The sequence below is a fragment of the Sylvia atricapilla genome, chromosome 10 (assembly GCF_009819655.1).
Source record: "Sylvia atricapilla isolate bSylAtr1 chromosome 10, bSylAtr1.pri, whole genome shotgun sequence".
NCBI lineage: Eukaryota > Metazoa > Chordata > Aves > Passeriformes > Sylviidae > Sylvia > Sylvia atricapilla.
Window position 1 is genome coordinate 23,182,406 of NC_089149.1, and position 14,437 is coordinate 23,196,842.

The 14,437-nt window shown below is 39.0% G+C and overlaps 1 protein-coding gene across 1 annotated transcript in view; it reads right to left on the minus strand.

Annotated features, from left to right (window-relative positions):
- Positions 1-217: 217 nt before the first annotated feature.
- The window catches only part of DNER (delta/notch like EGF repeat containing), a 95,179-nt gene continuing 80,959 nt past the window's right edge, over positions 218-14,437 (minus strand). The window contains exons 10-13 of the mRNA XM_066326511.1: positions 13,008-13,121; positions 11,828-11,959; positions 7,172-7,418; positions 218-1,307 (exon numbers count right to left, since the gene is read on the minus strand). Coding sequence (XP_066182608.1) covers positions 1,196-1,307; positions 7,172-7,418; positions 11,828-11,959; positions 13,008-13,121 — 605 coding nt within the window. The 3' untranslated portion in view covers positions 218-1,195. The remainder of the gene's footprint in view (positions 1,308-7,171; positions 7,419-11,827; positions 11,960-13,007; positions 13,122-14,437) is intronic.

Here is a 14,437-nt window from a genome sequence, read left to right on the forward strand (position 1 = left end):
GGTGTTACTAACCTGCACATCCACCATCCAGGACTGTGCCTTTACTCCGGAGCTGCATTTATCTCACTCCTGAGAGATCACCTTGATAATAAAGACATTTTTCCCTTTTCAGATTAACAGCTGGAATATCATCTTTTGGCATTATTTATAGCACTCATGTAGTTTCAAATTTATAGGCAATACTTCAGTTTGAAATGAAGAAAAACAAAGAAACAGCTGCAATCTTCACTGGTTAACTTTTATTCAGTATTTTCTGAAATAAGCAAGAATTTAAGACGCCCATAAGCGATCAAATACAGCCACAAAAACCCCATACTGATCCTAAATAAGAAGCACTATGAGAAATACACAATATTTCATGAAACAATACTGTACATCAACAACCTTTAGGAAACAAACAACTCAAACCATATGCTTAGTTTACTCACAATATAAAAAACTTTAACCTTTAAAGAAAAATATAGATTCAGTCCAATTGTAGGATCCGATCCCATATCCAGTGAAGTCAATGGAAGTTCTCATTGATTTCAATGTTTAAAGGATCATGCCCTTACTTTGCCTCAAGAGGCACTTTAATTATTATACAAGGCCTAGCCTGAATAACTATTACAAAAATGTCAAACATCAACTCAAGAGTATGTTTTAGCAATTTCAGGAAATAATGGAGGAATAGGTTATCTATCCATGCATGGAATAAGGCAAAAGCTAATTCATTCAGATTAGGAATAATAATTTTTACTAGTTTCTTTTTCACAACACAAACATTTTAGACTTTTTTAATTAATGGATATATTATATATCATATTATGCTTCACATTTTTCCTACCTCTACTGAGAAAGCTGGCACTGACATTTCATAAAGAACTCCTCATTAATTATTGTTTTCTGTTCTGTAACAACCACAAGAAACTCATCTGGGTTTAGTAATAGTGTCTACCAAGAAAAAAGCACACACTATCATAAGCTTATAGTTTATAGAGCTCAAGGTACATTAAAATGTAAATCATGAAGGTCACAAATTCTGTTTTAAAATATTTTTCCAAACTAAAAGCTGCAGAAAATTGGTTCTTAAATATTCTACAGAAAATTCTGAAGCATCTAATGGTTTAAATTACTTATGCTTTCTTCTTAAAAATATTTAAATTAGGTTAGTAGCCCATCCTTTTGAAAAATAATCCAAAAAAGATACACTAGATTACAAATCTTTTGTCTTAATCAGTGTAACCAAAGGTTTGTCATCTGGGCTGTAATCTTCATAAGCAATGGGGGTTGCATCATACATTGCAGGTCGGGATTTCTTGCCAAACCTGGAAATAAAAGAAAACTTTTGGTGACAAACTGAAATATGAATAAGTTCAAAGCAACAATGCAGTGAGTTATGACCTGTGATCAGAAACAAAGTCAGAGAGCTTAGATAAACTCTATATAGCAAAAGAAATCACAGGAAAATGAGGCCCAAAATGGTCAAGCATTTTTTCTTATCAACCTGATGCAGAGAAAACAGTACAGAAAACACAGAATTATTTTTGTTGTCATCCACACTAAGGATTTTTATGCATTTATGAACTGTATTAAGCCTATATTAATATACATGGTGCACAGTGGAGGGTGAAATCCAGAATATTCAGATTTTGAGGATAATATTTAGCCCAAACCAAAATCAACTTCATTTTCTTCCAAGACTTTTTTGCAGATTCACGATTTGCAATTTCATTCTTGCCTGTTTTCAGTGATTCAGAATTGCAGACAAAACTGAAGTGGCTGAAAGCATTATGAGATATATGGTGAAAATTTGATTTTTTTAAGGGCTTTAGCTGTCCATAAGGCTACACTAGATGCATTCCCATGCATGAATGTCTGCCTTCTTCCATAGGTTATTTTAATAAATACAGACAGGTCACATTTGCTCATCCCCATCACGATGGATAAACCTGATTTTCTACAAATGAGATAAAATTTCAAGAACTGAATGAAGCAATCAAGTCATGGCATCTTACTAAATCAGAGGCAGCATTGAATTCTGAATCACCCCTTTTCACCATCACTCTCAAGGGTTTAAAGGAAATAGTGCTTTGCAGAGATTCAAATGATGGTGAACGTTCTCCAGGGATTCTGACAGTAGAGAGTACATGGCTTGTCGCACACAGTGAAGCAGGACAAAATCTGTTTCCTCCTGTAGGTCAGGGTTGACATGAGCCCCTAATTAGAAAAGGCTGAGGAAAGAGCAGAGCACATGTGCAAGTTGTTTATGGTCTGGCTGTGCCACCGAGGTGCTCAAACACATTGCTTTGATCAGGTGGCTCAGAAGTCAGTCACTGCCCAAAGCTGCAAACAGAGTTATCACCAACCTCAGAGGTTTATGTTAAAGACAGAAGTGTTAACTGGGAGCTCTGTTCAGTGGGTGTGTATCTGCTAGGACTGCACAGCAGTGCTATGCTATCTAATTGATGGCATAAAGGAAGAACACACAAAGCAATTATCAATACAATCTTCAAGAGACAAGGATTCAAGGGCTAATCAATAGTGAAAAGAAGCAGGTTCCTGCCACAGAGTGTGCTGGATCAATTAACTGCCTGCTTACAACGAAAGCACATACAAACAAGTGAATAAAGATTTTTTTTTCCAGGGCAACCAAACACAAGATTATTCATCTAACATAGAGTATACACTGTGTGGGGAAATCTCGATCCTGGGAAGCACTGAGTTTGGAAAAAGACTGGAGGGACATGATGGATAATCATTGTACCATTAGCTTCAATGCCATACTGTGACCAATTATGTGCTTGGGTTGGTAAACAGTGTAGCAGCAGCACTGGGGAAGTTCTTCAGGCTCAGCATTTAGTTTTGGCATGTCCATTCCTGAGTGATGATGGTGATGTTCCGATGTGTACGTCAGACATGCTTACCAGTGTATAACAATAATACACATCTCACAGATAATCACAAAGTACATGAAATAACAATCAGAAAATACATTTTGCAATGAAGCACTGAAAAAGAGAGATCTGTGTAGCTTCAGAGAAACTGAGGGTTCCGTGACAATTCTGAGGACAGTATACATTCATTGTAGCAATTCTTGGCAAAGGCAGCTCCGTGTGTGTGTGAGAGACAGACACTGCAAATTATCTTCACATTTGGAATGGTCCTGCTCCTCCACTTCCTTAGAACAACATTTCAAGAGATGGCTAACTATAGAGAGTTATTAACCTCAACAACTCTACTCAAGCAGATTTTTGAGAACATTGGACACCTAAACCCTGAGGAAATGGTATCTTCTGACTTCTGTGGGACAGGCAGAAGTTCAGAGTTTACACAGAAACAGAATAAAGAAACCACATGCTGCTACTCTGCTCAAAACCAGCAACTGGCAAAAGGAGTCCACAAATAAAATTTAAACAAGAGAAGTAAAACACAGAGACCAGAAGTTAAAAAAAGGATAAAGCATATTGAGAGGAAGAAGGGATTCATTTGGCATCCACAGGAGGAGAATGAGAAGATTTATTTCCTTTGCATTATTCAGAGAAAAGGTCAGATGTGCAAGTGGTATTGTGCCTTGCTTAGAATAATTGAGCTATAATCCTAGAGTTCCCAGAAAATCAACCCTGGCAGAGAATGTACATTAAGCAATTGGCAGGTGATGTGGAGACCAGAGTACATGTGCATGTGATCACACTTCTACAAAAAGGGCAGCTGACAGAGATCTATGGCAGGAAATGGTAAGGAATGAGGGTGTGCTGATGCTCATCCAATTCAGAAAGCTTTGGACACCACGGTCTGACACAGGCAACCCACAGGAATGGGGAGAAAATGCAGCACAGAGAACTGTGATGGGACAATTTAATCGGAGTCTAATGAACCAGACTCTTCAACTGACACAGAGAGAGGACAGATCAGCACATGAAAATAAAAACTAAATAAACTACACTGTAAGTGGTGCATGAAGGCTACTGGTATGTGGGCACACACAGAACTAACTGCAGCATAGTCTGTCACCAGATAATTCATGAACTCAGTGTGAATGCTTTTCTAAAGTGAACAATTCTGTTTCAACAACAGATCTTGGTTCCATTTCAATGACATCTTCTGGCTGCCATAGCCAGTGGTCAACTATTTCATTACACTGTTCTCTTCCAGTGTATCAATTTTAACATCAAAGGAATATTTCTTTACTGTCTGCATAATGAATGCTGAAGACAACTGTGCTTCATCTGCCTGGAAAACTACCTAGCTCTGATCTGCAAATCCTAGGAATATTCACTAGAAGTAGACGTTTATTAGTAATGATCCTTAAGCACATTGCTTTTGTCTTACAGCAAGTACCTTGATTAGTAAAGATCAAATTATAAAAAAAAAAAATCTAGGGAAAAAATGCTGAGAAACATGAACAAGTAATTTTAAAATAATTTACTGAATATGCAACAGGCATGCACACCCTCAGACACCTGCTGACTTAACCAGAAACCTTCCCTTTAAAGACAATAATCTACTAACTTTTCCCTTGATCTCCATTTTCCAAAATTACTAGCAAGGCTTGGTATCTAACTGTGAAAGGGAATTATTTGCAGAAAATGCTGAACTTTCTGTTATTTGAAAGTAGATTTCTTAGATTCAGCAATTTTGAAAATACTGGCCTTTATATGTGTAGGTTTAAGAATTTATGCAAAAATAACTATAAAAGTTTTGCTCCTTTTCCTGGATTGAAATGGCCAAAACAGTAGTTTATATCTCTCTGAATCCAAAATATACACAACAATCTCCACAATAAAGCTCCATGAATTACCTGACTTGGCAGCTCTATCTTGAATTTTTAAATGGCATCACATTCTTGGAGGTACTGAAATTTTTTTGGAATGAAAACATTTATTTTCATTTGCATTGAGTAGAAATACCTTTTCCAAGCTAGGGAAACCCTGGATGGACAATAATGTAATTTCTAACTACATAATATGGACTTGAAAAATCATCATTAGTCTATCCCAGTCTAAGAACTTTTTGAAGTTGGGAACACTTTGAAGAGCTACTACCCAAAGCTGTGATGTGATTAACTGAGCCTAGGGGAACGCTTCATCCATTTCCAATAATTTTGATGACTTCAGCAGTGATACAATTTAACCTATTTCATCTTCACTGAAACAGAACTGGAGCACTCAGAAAATTAACTACCAGCAATCACCAACCAATATGTACATATTTCTCCATGTCAGTGCACAGGAACATGTCTCCCTCAGCTGTTTTAAGAGCATTTTAATGGTAATACATATGAATACTCTGCTGGAATTTGGAATGATCTTGACAAATTGAAGAAATGGGAAAAAGAAACATCAAAAATGAAAGTTCTACCCTATTAAGAGAGATCTCAAACACAGAAAAAACCATACTGCCTAGGAAGCAAAATGACAGAGAGGATCTTGGGATGCTGAAAAGGTCTAACAGGTCACAAAAGTATGTCCTTTGTCACTAGAAAGAAAAAAAGAAAGAAAAAAAAAAAAAAGAAAAAAAATGAACGGGAACGTATGAACGGGAACGCCATAAATAAGATGCAGGAGATGATTACTCAGTTTATTTGGTTCACATAAATCTTAAATCAGAGGACTACTTCCAGCTTTAGGGACCCTCCTTCAAAAAAGAAAAAGAGAAAGACAATGTGGAGTGTGTCTCAGGAGGACAATAAAGAAGTTGACATGGTCTGGGAGGAGATACTGAAAGATTGGGTTAATTAAACCTAGGAAAGAAAAAAGTTGTTTTGCTTGCTTTGTTTTTATCATAAAAGAGAAGGGGGAAGGGCTCAGCATCTGATATACAAGTGATATGAACAGTGATAAATTATCCTTCATGATAGCCTGAAGAGCAGTAAGAAAGAAGTAGCCAGGTTAATAGCAAAGAAAATCTAGGTTAGATTTTAGGAAAGCCCTTTCTAAATCTACTCAACTCCTTTGGAAGTTCTTAAACACAATTGTTGGAAAGGAGTGTCCTAGGGTGACTTTATGATGTTTGTATCCCCAATCCTCTGTTCTGTTTATGCTGGACATTAAGTTCTGCACCTTTAGGACTGGTTCTGAGAGCAAAGGGGGAAAAAGAAGCACAGTCTGTTTGCAGAAATGGCACTTGCTGCCCCACACCCTTCACACTGACAGTGCTGTCTGCAGCACAGACAGCGGGGAGAGCTCTCCTTTGCTTTCAGTTTGTTTTCAGCAACTGAGGCAGAGAAGTTCCCTGGACTGTGGCTTTTCTTTTTCCTGGAACTGATCAGCCTGCTCTGGACTGAAAGCCAGAACACCGCTGGGGGCTCACCCCTGTGTCCCACCAGGGCTGGGATGGGGCATTTTCCAGCACAGGAGGGGCTGGTGAGAGACTCAGTGAGCTGAGCTGCACCCCACAGCAAGGACTTTCTGAATTTGCCACCCCTTCAGGACAGTGAGAGGTTTTATTGTTTAATATTATGCATTTTTTTATGCTTGTGAATACTTTGCTTGTTAAATAAACAGGTTTCTCCACTTTTCTCCAAGGAAATCTTTTCCTGAACTGGCTGGGGAAAGGGCCAATTGAATCTGCTTTCTAGAGGGACCACTTTGGAAGTTTCCTCCCAAATTTGCCCTAAACCAGGACAGGGAGCTAGATATATTTAATGCCATATTGGTGCCATGGCTTATACTTGAGCTCTTAAATCCCTTCCAATTCCACTTTTGTATTATTCTGACACTCAATGCCCTGCCTTGCAAGTACTTCATTAAATTTCAAAGTAAAAAAATTACCGTCTCTAGGAAAGCAAGTACGAAAGGCAAATAGGAGCACAAAAACGAGTGATGTGAAGAAATTCTCACTGAATAATCTGGTAAATTAGTCACAAAAATCAATGTGCCTTTCCTATCTGATCATATTATATGTGTGTAGCAGTTAAGAACCTCTACGTCCCTAACAGAAGATCTGACAGGCTAAGAACCCTGCATCTGTCCCACTTCACCAGTTACACCAAATAAAGTCCAAATAACTCCATCTGTTTTCAAGGAGTTTTGCTGCATTGTCACACTTCAGATGAGAACAGTGAGCAGGGCTGGTGTTTTCCCAGCAGAGCAGCCCATTGGCTCTGCCAACAGCACCTCTGCACCCTGTGCATGGACTGAAATGACACATCAGAGCAGGTTCCTAGGGCACCACCACGCCCAGCACAAACCTGGCATGTCGGATGGAAGCGATTGCACTGCTGAATTCACTGTCGATGCTCCTGCAGTTGTAAAATTCCTCGTAGGCTGGCCTGGAAGAGCCCTGGTACTCGATGCGGCTGATGCGGCAGATGCCCACGATCAGGATGATCAGCATCAGGACAAAGGCCACACACAGGGCCCCGATGATGATGTAGAGGGAGTGACGAGGCATATTTGTTAGACTCTCTGCCATATGCCCAGACTTCCACTGCAGATCTGCCAATAAGAAATAAAAAGTTATCATTAATTAATAATTTCTATCCATCCTGCTGTAAAGAACTACTTTATGATATTCATCTTCAATATTTCTGACTTTTGAAGCTATGGAGATAGGTAATTGGAACTTTCCCAGGTTCTGTTACCAATACACCATCAGGCCTAACATGCCACACCTTTGAATAGCACTATGTTGAACCTTCACCTACTTTCTTCTGTTGATTTTTGAGGTCATATAGGAAGACCTATCTAGTTTGATGTCCTGTATAACCCAAGTAACAGAAAATCATCGAGTTATTCTTGCATTATGTTATTTTATACTACAGGCTCTCTAAAGGCAGGCAGGTTTTATGCAAAAGCTTCTAGGAACTAGCCAGTCCTCTGTGCAGTTTGTTCTAACAGTGAAGCCTTCCACAAAAATGTGTTTTTTAACATGTACTAAACACACTTGGTTTTTAATTTGAAACACAGGCTTTCTTATACCTATCTCCACCAGACTGCAGAGACTTCAGCATTTCAAGGTCAAAAAAGACACCTCATAAGGTCCTACAGTAGGAAGGCCACTAGAGTCTTTTCCCAAGCACAATTTCCCTGAGATTCTCAAAGCAGACCTTAATGTAAAGCCAATCTGGAAGAAGCTTCTTCTATTTATGTATTCCAGATCTTCTGTATAAATATTCGTGATCCCCAAACTATATCTATGCCAAACAGATTTTCTGTCAATTGCCTATGTCCTCGATCTGTTTCTCTGTTGCATGGGTCAGAATATTTCTCATTAACCTGTACTTCCCTCCAGGGTTGGTTTTGGCAGTCTTTTAAGCCTATGGTCTTATATTATTTCAAAACAGGAACAGACTTCCTGTAGTCAGGAATCATCCTGACTACAGAAATGTAGCACTCTGCAAAAGTTATTTCTAGTAGGTGCCTGTTCCTTTTTCAAATGTACTTCTGCTTTGCACTGATTTAGAAACTCCCTTTACTCAATCACAAACAGTCTGGCACAGGGCTTCCAAGCATATGCTTTGGGAGGTTAAGATATTCTCAGAAGCCACCTCTCAAGGATGCTGATGATGGCAGATAATTCAAGCACCTGAGTTGAAATCTCCAGTTCAGTGGCATCTGTGGATAAAATCTCAATCTATGGTAGAAATACAGGGAATGTATAAGGAGAGGAAAAAAACAGAAATTCATTTTAGAGGGAGGTGGTGAGAAAGCTGTAACATGTGGGATTCAGCTGGGCAGAGTTTGGAGAAATGGCTGCTCTTTGTCACAATAGTGAAGGTTCTCCTGGAGCACCTCCCAGCTCAGGGGTGCTCAGACTTTGTCCACAAATGTGAGCTGAGTTTAAGGCTGTTTGTTCCTCTTAGCTACTTCAGAGGTCAGTCAAGTTTTGATCAGCCTGAATCATTCAGTGGTTTAATGTCTCTAAAGCACTGTTACTGCAGTTTGCCCAGTCAGGATATGAGGCAGGGAATACAGCTGTGCTCTGTGCACTTTGGGATGGGCTTCTATTTCTGTTCTGCAGCACATTTGTCACACGCAGTGGTTTCTGTCAGGCTGTCAGACTAGGCTGAATTCAGATCTAATGTGTGCAGATACATGGCAAGACACTTCTGATTTAGATTCCATGTATTCCATCTCTGGATGACAAAGATGAGAAAAATTTCTTCCCTTTTTCCTCACCGTATCAAAATATAAAGATTAACAGCTTATGCTCCAGTGATTAGAAATAGCATATGACAACTCAAAATCACAGTATTTTCAGGGTTTTTATTAATGTTCATAAAATTAATTAAGAATAAGATTTAAGTGCACATCATGGTCTGTCCTAGAAATTCTTCATAATGTTAGTTTTCAAGTAACCACAGTAACTCCATTAAAAATTACAAAAGTGGCAAAGGTAATGATATTAAAAACCAGCAGGCATTAGAGAATTCATATGAGACATTTGTAAGCATTTTACAGTGAATGCTCCATTAACTTTTTAGGCAAATGCATTTCATTTTGAAGGGAAGAATATCCTCTTTATAATTAAGATCAATTTAATCCTATTTAATTGGAATTGCTAGTACTGGTAAGCACCATAAGATAAAAATATCAAAATTCATCCAGGCAATGTACATCTTGTCTCGTTTGTTGTATATACAGCACTTGGAAATTTAAAAGAACAGTCTGACAAGAAGATAACCCTGAAATCCTGTTAAGGTACTCACTTCAAGTAGCTAAACCAGCTGGTGAAAAGTGGGGAACTATAAATAGGGTGGTTCTGCAAAAAAGATTAAGTACCAATAGCCTCCTTCATGGTCAGTAACATGAAATCACAAAGGATAAAATGTGATGTATTTAGTCAAATGACACCCAAACACCAGGGTTTTTTTTTCCTGTTTTCATTCAAGACCAGTCCAAACCAGAATTTTTTACACTGTATTTTTATATCTCTTCTATTATTCTTATTTTATACACGCACTCTCTTAGCTACTGTCGTGTGTTGGATAAAAAACTATAAAAGAGGGATAAAAGTAATTTCAACCTCTTCAGTTGAAATCAATTGCCATGAACAAGGCAAGGCTGAATATTTCTGGTTGAGAATCAGCCTTTTAGAGCTACTAATGCCAGTTAATATTCCCTCTAACAGGGGAAAGAAGAAATAATTGAGTAGCTGGACAGTAGGAGAGGCTCCTTCCACCCTCCCTTCTGCTGCTCCTTTTCCCATATGTTTACATGTACTTCACTGTGTTTCTGTGGTGCAAACAGCCAAACTCTGAGTGACTAGAGCATGACAGCCAGAGCACTCCAGAACACACACCCCTGAATCCCTGCAGCATATCTGCAGGCTCAGAAAGCATGCAAGCCTTTGTAACCCTTTGGCATTCCATAACGTAACAGAAATGTGAATGTTACTTCATCGAGGGACTCCAGGAAATGTGTTTCCAGAATGATTGTTGCTTTCTCCATGAACTAAACCCATCTGTCTGTCAGCCAGCTACTTAATAGCAAAGGCAGGCAGAATTATACTGCCTTGCTGATCAACTTGGACATGCATGTTGCAGGTGTCACCAACATCAGCCTTGTCAGGAAAAGCTCATCTGAGCATGTTTTAGCATCAGCAATATGGCACACAGCACACAGTCTTGTGCTCCCAATGTCTGCTGGCTCTGCACCACCCAGGGAAGTGTGAGAGCCATTCACAGAGACAACAAAAAAGGCAGGGCTGTCACCACCTCTTGGATAGCTGGCAGTGATCTTCTGCAGTCTTTCCTTATACCAGAAAGCTCTGAAACTGAATGTACTGTGTTAAAGTAAGGACTAGCATCAAGAACATCAAGAGAAGAATCAATCTGAAAAAAGCAGTTGATATGTTTAAGTAAAGTTTAAGTAAAAGAGAGTAAAAAATAGAAGGTTCACGTGCTCCTTGTGTAAATGGGATATAGAAAACCTTTTTAATCCATCCTTTGTGTTTGTTTTATTAATCTATCACCTATCCCTGAAACCTGATCTGTGCTAAGGAACCTGTCAGATAGACAGGTATAATGACTCAAAGGATCTATGACCACAGTATCTGAGCACTCAAGCAATTAAATACACAGCTGAATTCTCTAGCAAAGACAACATCTCTAGCTCAAAAACAAAACATCAGGGAAATACAAAGCAGCTCTATGAACAGCAGAACTAATGAAGCCTAATTTCTATTTTTCTTCCACAGTTGGACTTCATACTTTCTGTCTCTCCTGGACTCTCCACTGTTCCATAAGAATGCCCTTACAGTGAAGCTTCTCTCTAAAATGAGCAACAAGGTCACACTGAAGTTGTTCATTGCAGTGGAACCTCTCTTAAGTTTTACTGAATGCTTTGGAAATATTTTGTCTTGGAGCCCTTCTTTCTAACAAATTAGGTGGAAATTAGCCTATGGCAGGAAATGTTACTCCTGAAAAAGTTGGTAAATGCCTGCACACACAAATTGCAGCACAATTACACAGAACCAGTTTCCTTAGGTAAGCAAGTTCCAAGTTGTTTTGCTGAAACATCACTAGAGCTGCAGGTGCTCAGAAGTCAATACAAGCCTGTTAGGACCGTGCTTATACTGCTATGGAACACACTTGACCCAGACTGTGCAGGGAGGCTGTGAATAATGAGCATAATTAAAAGGCAAACTAAATGCCCAGCTCTGAGACAGCATCCCTGACAATCTAGCCCAACACATCTCGAAGTAGGGTGCCCAGAAACAGAAGTTTTTAACTTTCATGACCACTTTTGAAATGCTATGGCCAAAAATTAAATTAATTTACCATGATTTTGTTCATTTACAGACGATCCAGACTATTTCTGCAGATAGGTATTTAGAGATAAATAAAACTTTCTTTAATATAACTTACAATTTGTAGAAATATTTAGAGAACTGCAAAACTTACGTATTTCACAGTTTGCACCGACCCATCCATGAGGGCAATGGCAGGTGTAACCGCCAGGCTGATCTATGCAAGTTCCAGCGTGGTGACATGGGTTGCTGTCACAGTCATTTACATCAATTTCACATTCTTCACCTTATATAGGATAAAAAAACCCAAAAGCAAAACCAAAATTATGTATGGCAAGTGCCTGATGTAGCAAGAACATCCTCAGTCATTTAATTTCCCTCTTGCTGCAAAACACCTTATAGTGCAATACATCTTTAGTCTCAGAGCATCAAAAGGATTCCAAGAAGGAAGTATCCTTATTCAACTAGGTGAAAATAAAGCCTAAAGACTAAGGGACTTGACTAACCTCACACAGACTCTTTCTCCTTTCTCTAAATATAATTTCCATCCCAAGAAAGTGCGCTATAACTGATGATAATGGATATTCTGATACGCTATACAATAACATAGATAACTGGTGCCTGAGAAACTGACACTGTACAATGGAAAGCTAATTCTTTTCTAAAGAATACTTTAATTAGAACAGATCAAAAAGCACAATTTGATCTACAAACCAGCTATGAATGGATTTACCTGTTACTCTCGCATTGGATATTGCCTTACATGACTAACAGAACATCAGATTGTAAATTATCTTGACATCAGATATTTGAATTATGCTAATCACATCAGTCTGAGTACAAGGCCAAAGGATTAAATGAGTTTCTTACCAGTACTCTGAAAGTGTAAATTGATTCATAACAGGTAGTTTAGGGCTTTTATCAATTGCATATTAAAGATAATGGAATAAGCTGTTTCTTGAGCACACAGTAACTAAGGTCACTGTTAAAACATTTTCCAGTTTCAACAGTGTCCAATTAGTGTATTGGGTTACCTGGAAATCTTCAAAAATACTATTTTTGAAATGCAATCTAGACTCAAGTCATAAGGTCATAAGCTGTGCTAAATAGCTGTTAGCTTTGTGAAGTCACTTTAGTAACAGGCATTTTTTTGCTACAAAGTTCAAAGTAGATGTAAGCAATATCAAGAAATTTTCATTCTCGCTGCTCACAATACTGCAAAGCCCAAATTAATTCCTTTCTTGAAGAGATACAGTCTTACTTGGTATTTCTCTTCCTCTAGATGCGGTGAACAATGACAACTAGATGTTTTGTGTAACACACAAATCACTTGCCTGCATATCCAGGTGCACAAATACATGTAGCATTTAGGCCTTCGCTGTCACAAGTGCCACCATTCTGGCAGTTGATGTTAAGACAAGGATCTTTGTATAATTCACAGTGCCTTCCTGAAAAGGAAAAATCAGTAATTGCCATTGACATGACTGATACTGGCAGCATGAATCAGTACATGTGATAATTTGACTTCACCTGGATGAGTGTGCAGACTCCAAATCTGTCCTTCTGGGCTAGTGATAGCATAACACTAAAGCCACGTGGGTTTATGCTGGTTAAACTTTTTACACACCTGCCTCCTCTCTGTTCTTCCCACAGGCTGTGGGCTAGGAGAGGCAGGGTAATTTCTGCTTAGAAGAACTATTGGTGGTCTATAAGAAACCATATAGTGAAGGATAAAGAGATCTGTTATCTAAAATTCTTCAGTAACATGTAAACAATAATTGTCTTGACTAAGAATTTTATTTAATAACTTATATAATAACATACATAAGCATTCTGAAGCCTCTCGTTACCTGTTGCTGGAAATGACGAATATTACTAAGGTAATAAAAAGAATTATTCAAAGGTATAGTTAAAAATAAATGACTGGATGGCTCTACTTCATGCCACTACCTTCATTCTTTCGTGCCAGTGTAAGCTTTGTGAATCCAGCAGGATTGCCTTGCAGAAGCCAGTGCAAGCTGCACCTGGCATACAAAACATATAACACAGCATATTCCCACCTAGGGATGGGGAGAGAGACTCTAATGCCACTGCTACATGCACTATTTCCTTGGGGTCTACTGATAAAACTTATTTATATATATATATTTTATATGTATACACACACACACATCCTCCCTACAGACCTGCCCAAAGCGTTTAGCTGACATTGGCAGTGTTAGCAGCAAAAGGCAGAGCACTCTAGTTGGGCATCCTGTGGGTGAGGAGGCAGAAGCCCAGGGGTACCTGCTGGCACAAGCTCCAGCCCCGAGAGCTCTTGTCCATCTGCCAGCCCGGGGCTCTGGAGGCAGAGGGGCACTGCAGATGGCAGCTCTGGGGTGGTAGTGCCAAGACTGAGGCCTCTGATGGCCCCCATCATCCCCTGAGCTGGAGCTCAGTGATCCCCAAAAGCTGCTCACAGGTCCAGGTGCCTTGCTTTCATTTACAGCACGATGGGCTGTGCACACAGCGCTTCCAGGTAACAGGGAGGGTGAAAAGAGAAGATAAACATTATGGTGAACATTATGGTTAAATGCTGCTTAAACTGTCATAAAAAGCTGAGGGTCATTTCCTCCCCAAGCCTCTAAAATGATGAATTCCATATCTATAGTCAAAGAGCAGTGCAATCACCAGCGTGAAACACACACTTAGCCCCAAGCAGCTGTTAAGTGAGCGTTACTTATCAGCACAGATAAGGATTGATATGCTTAATGAGAAAATGCTG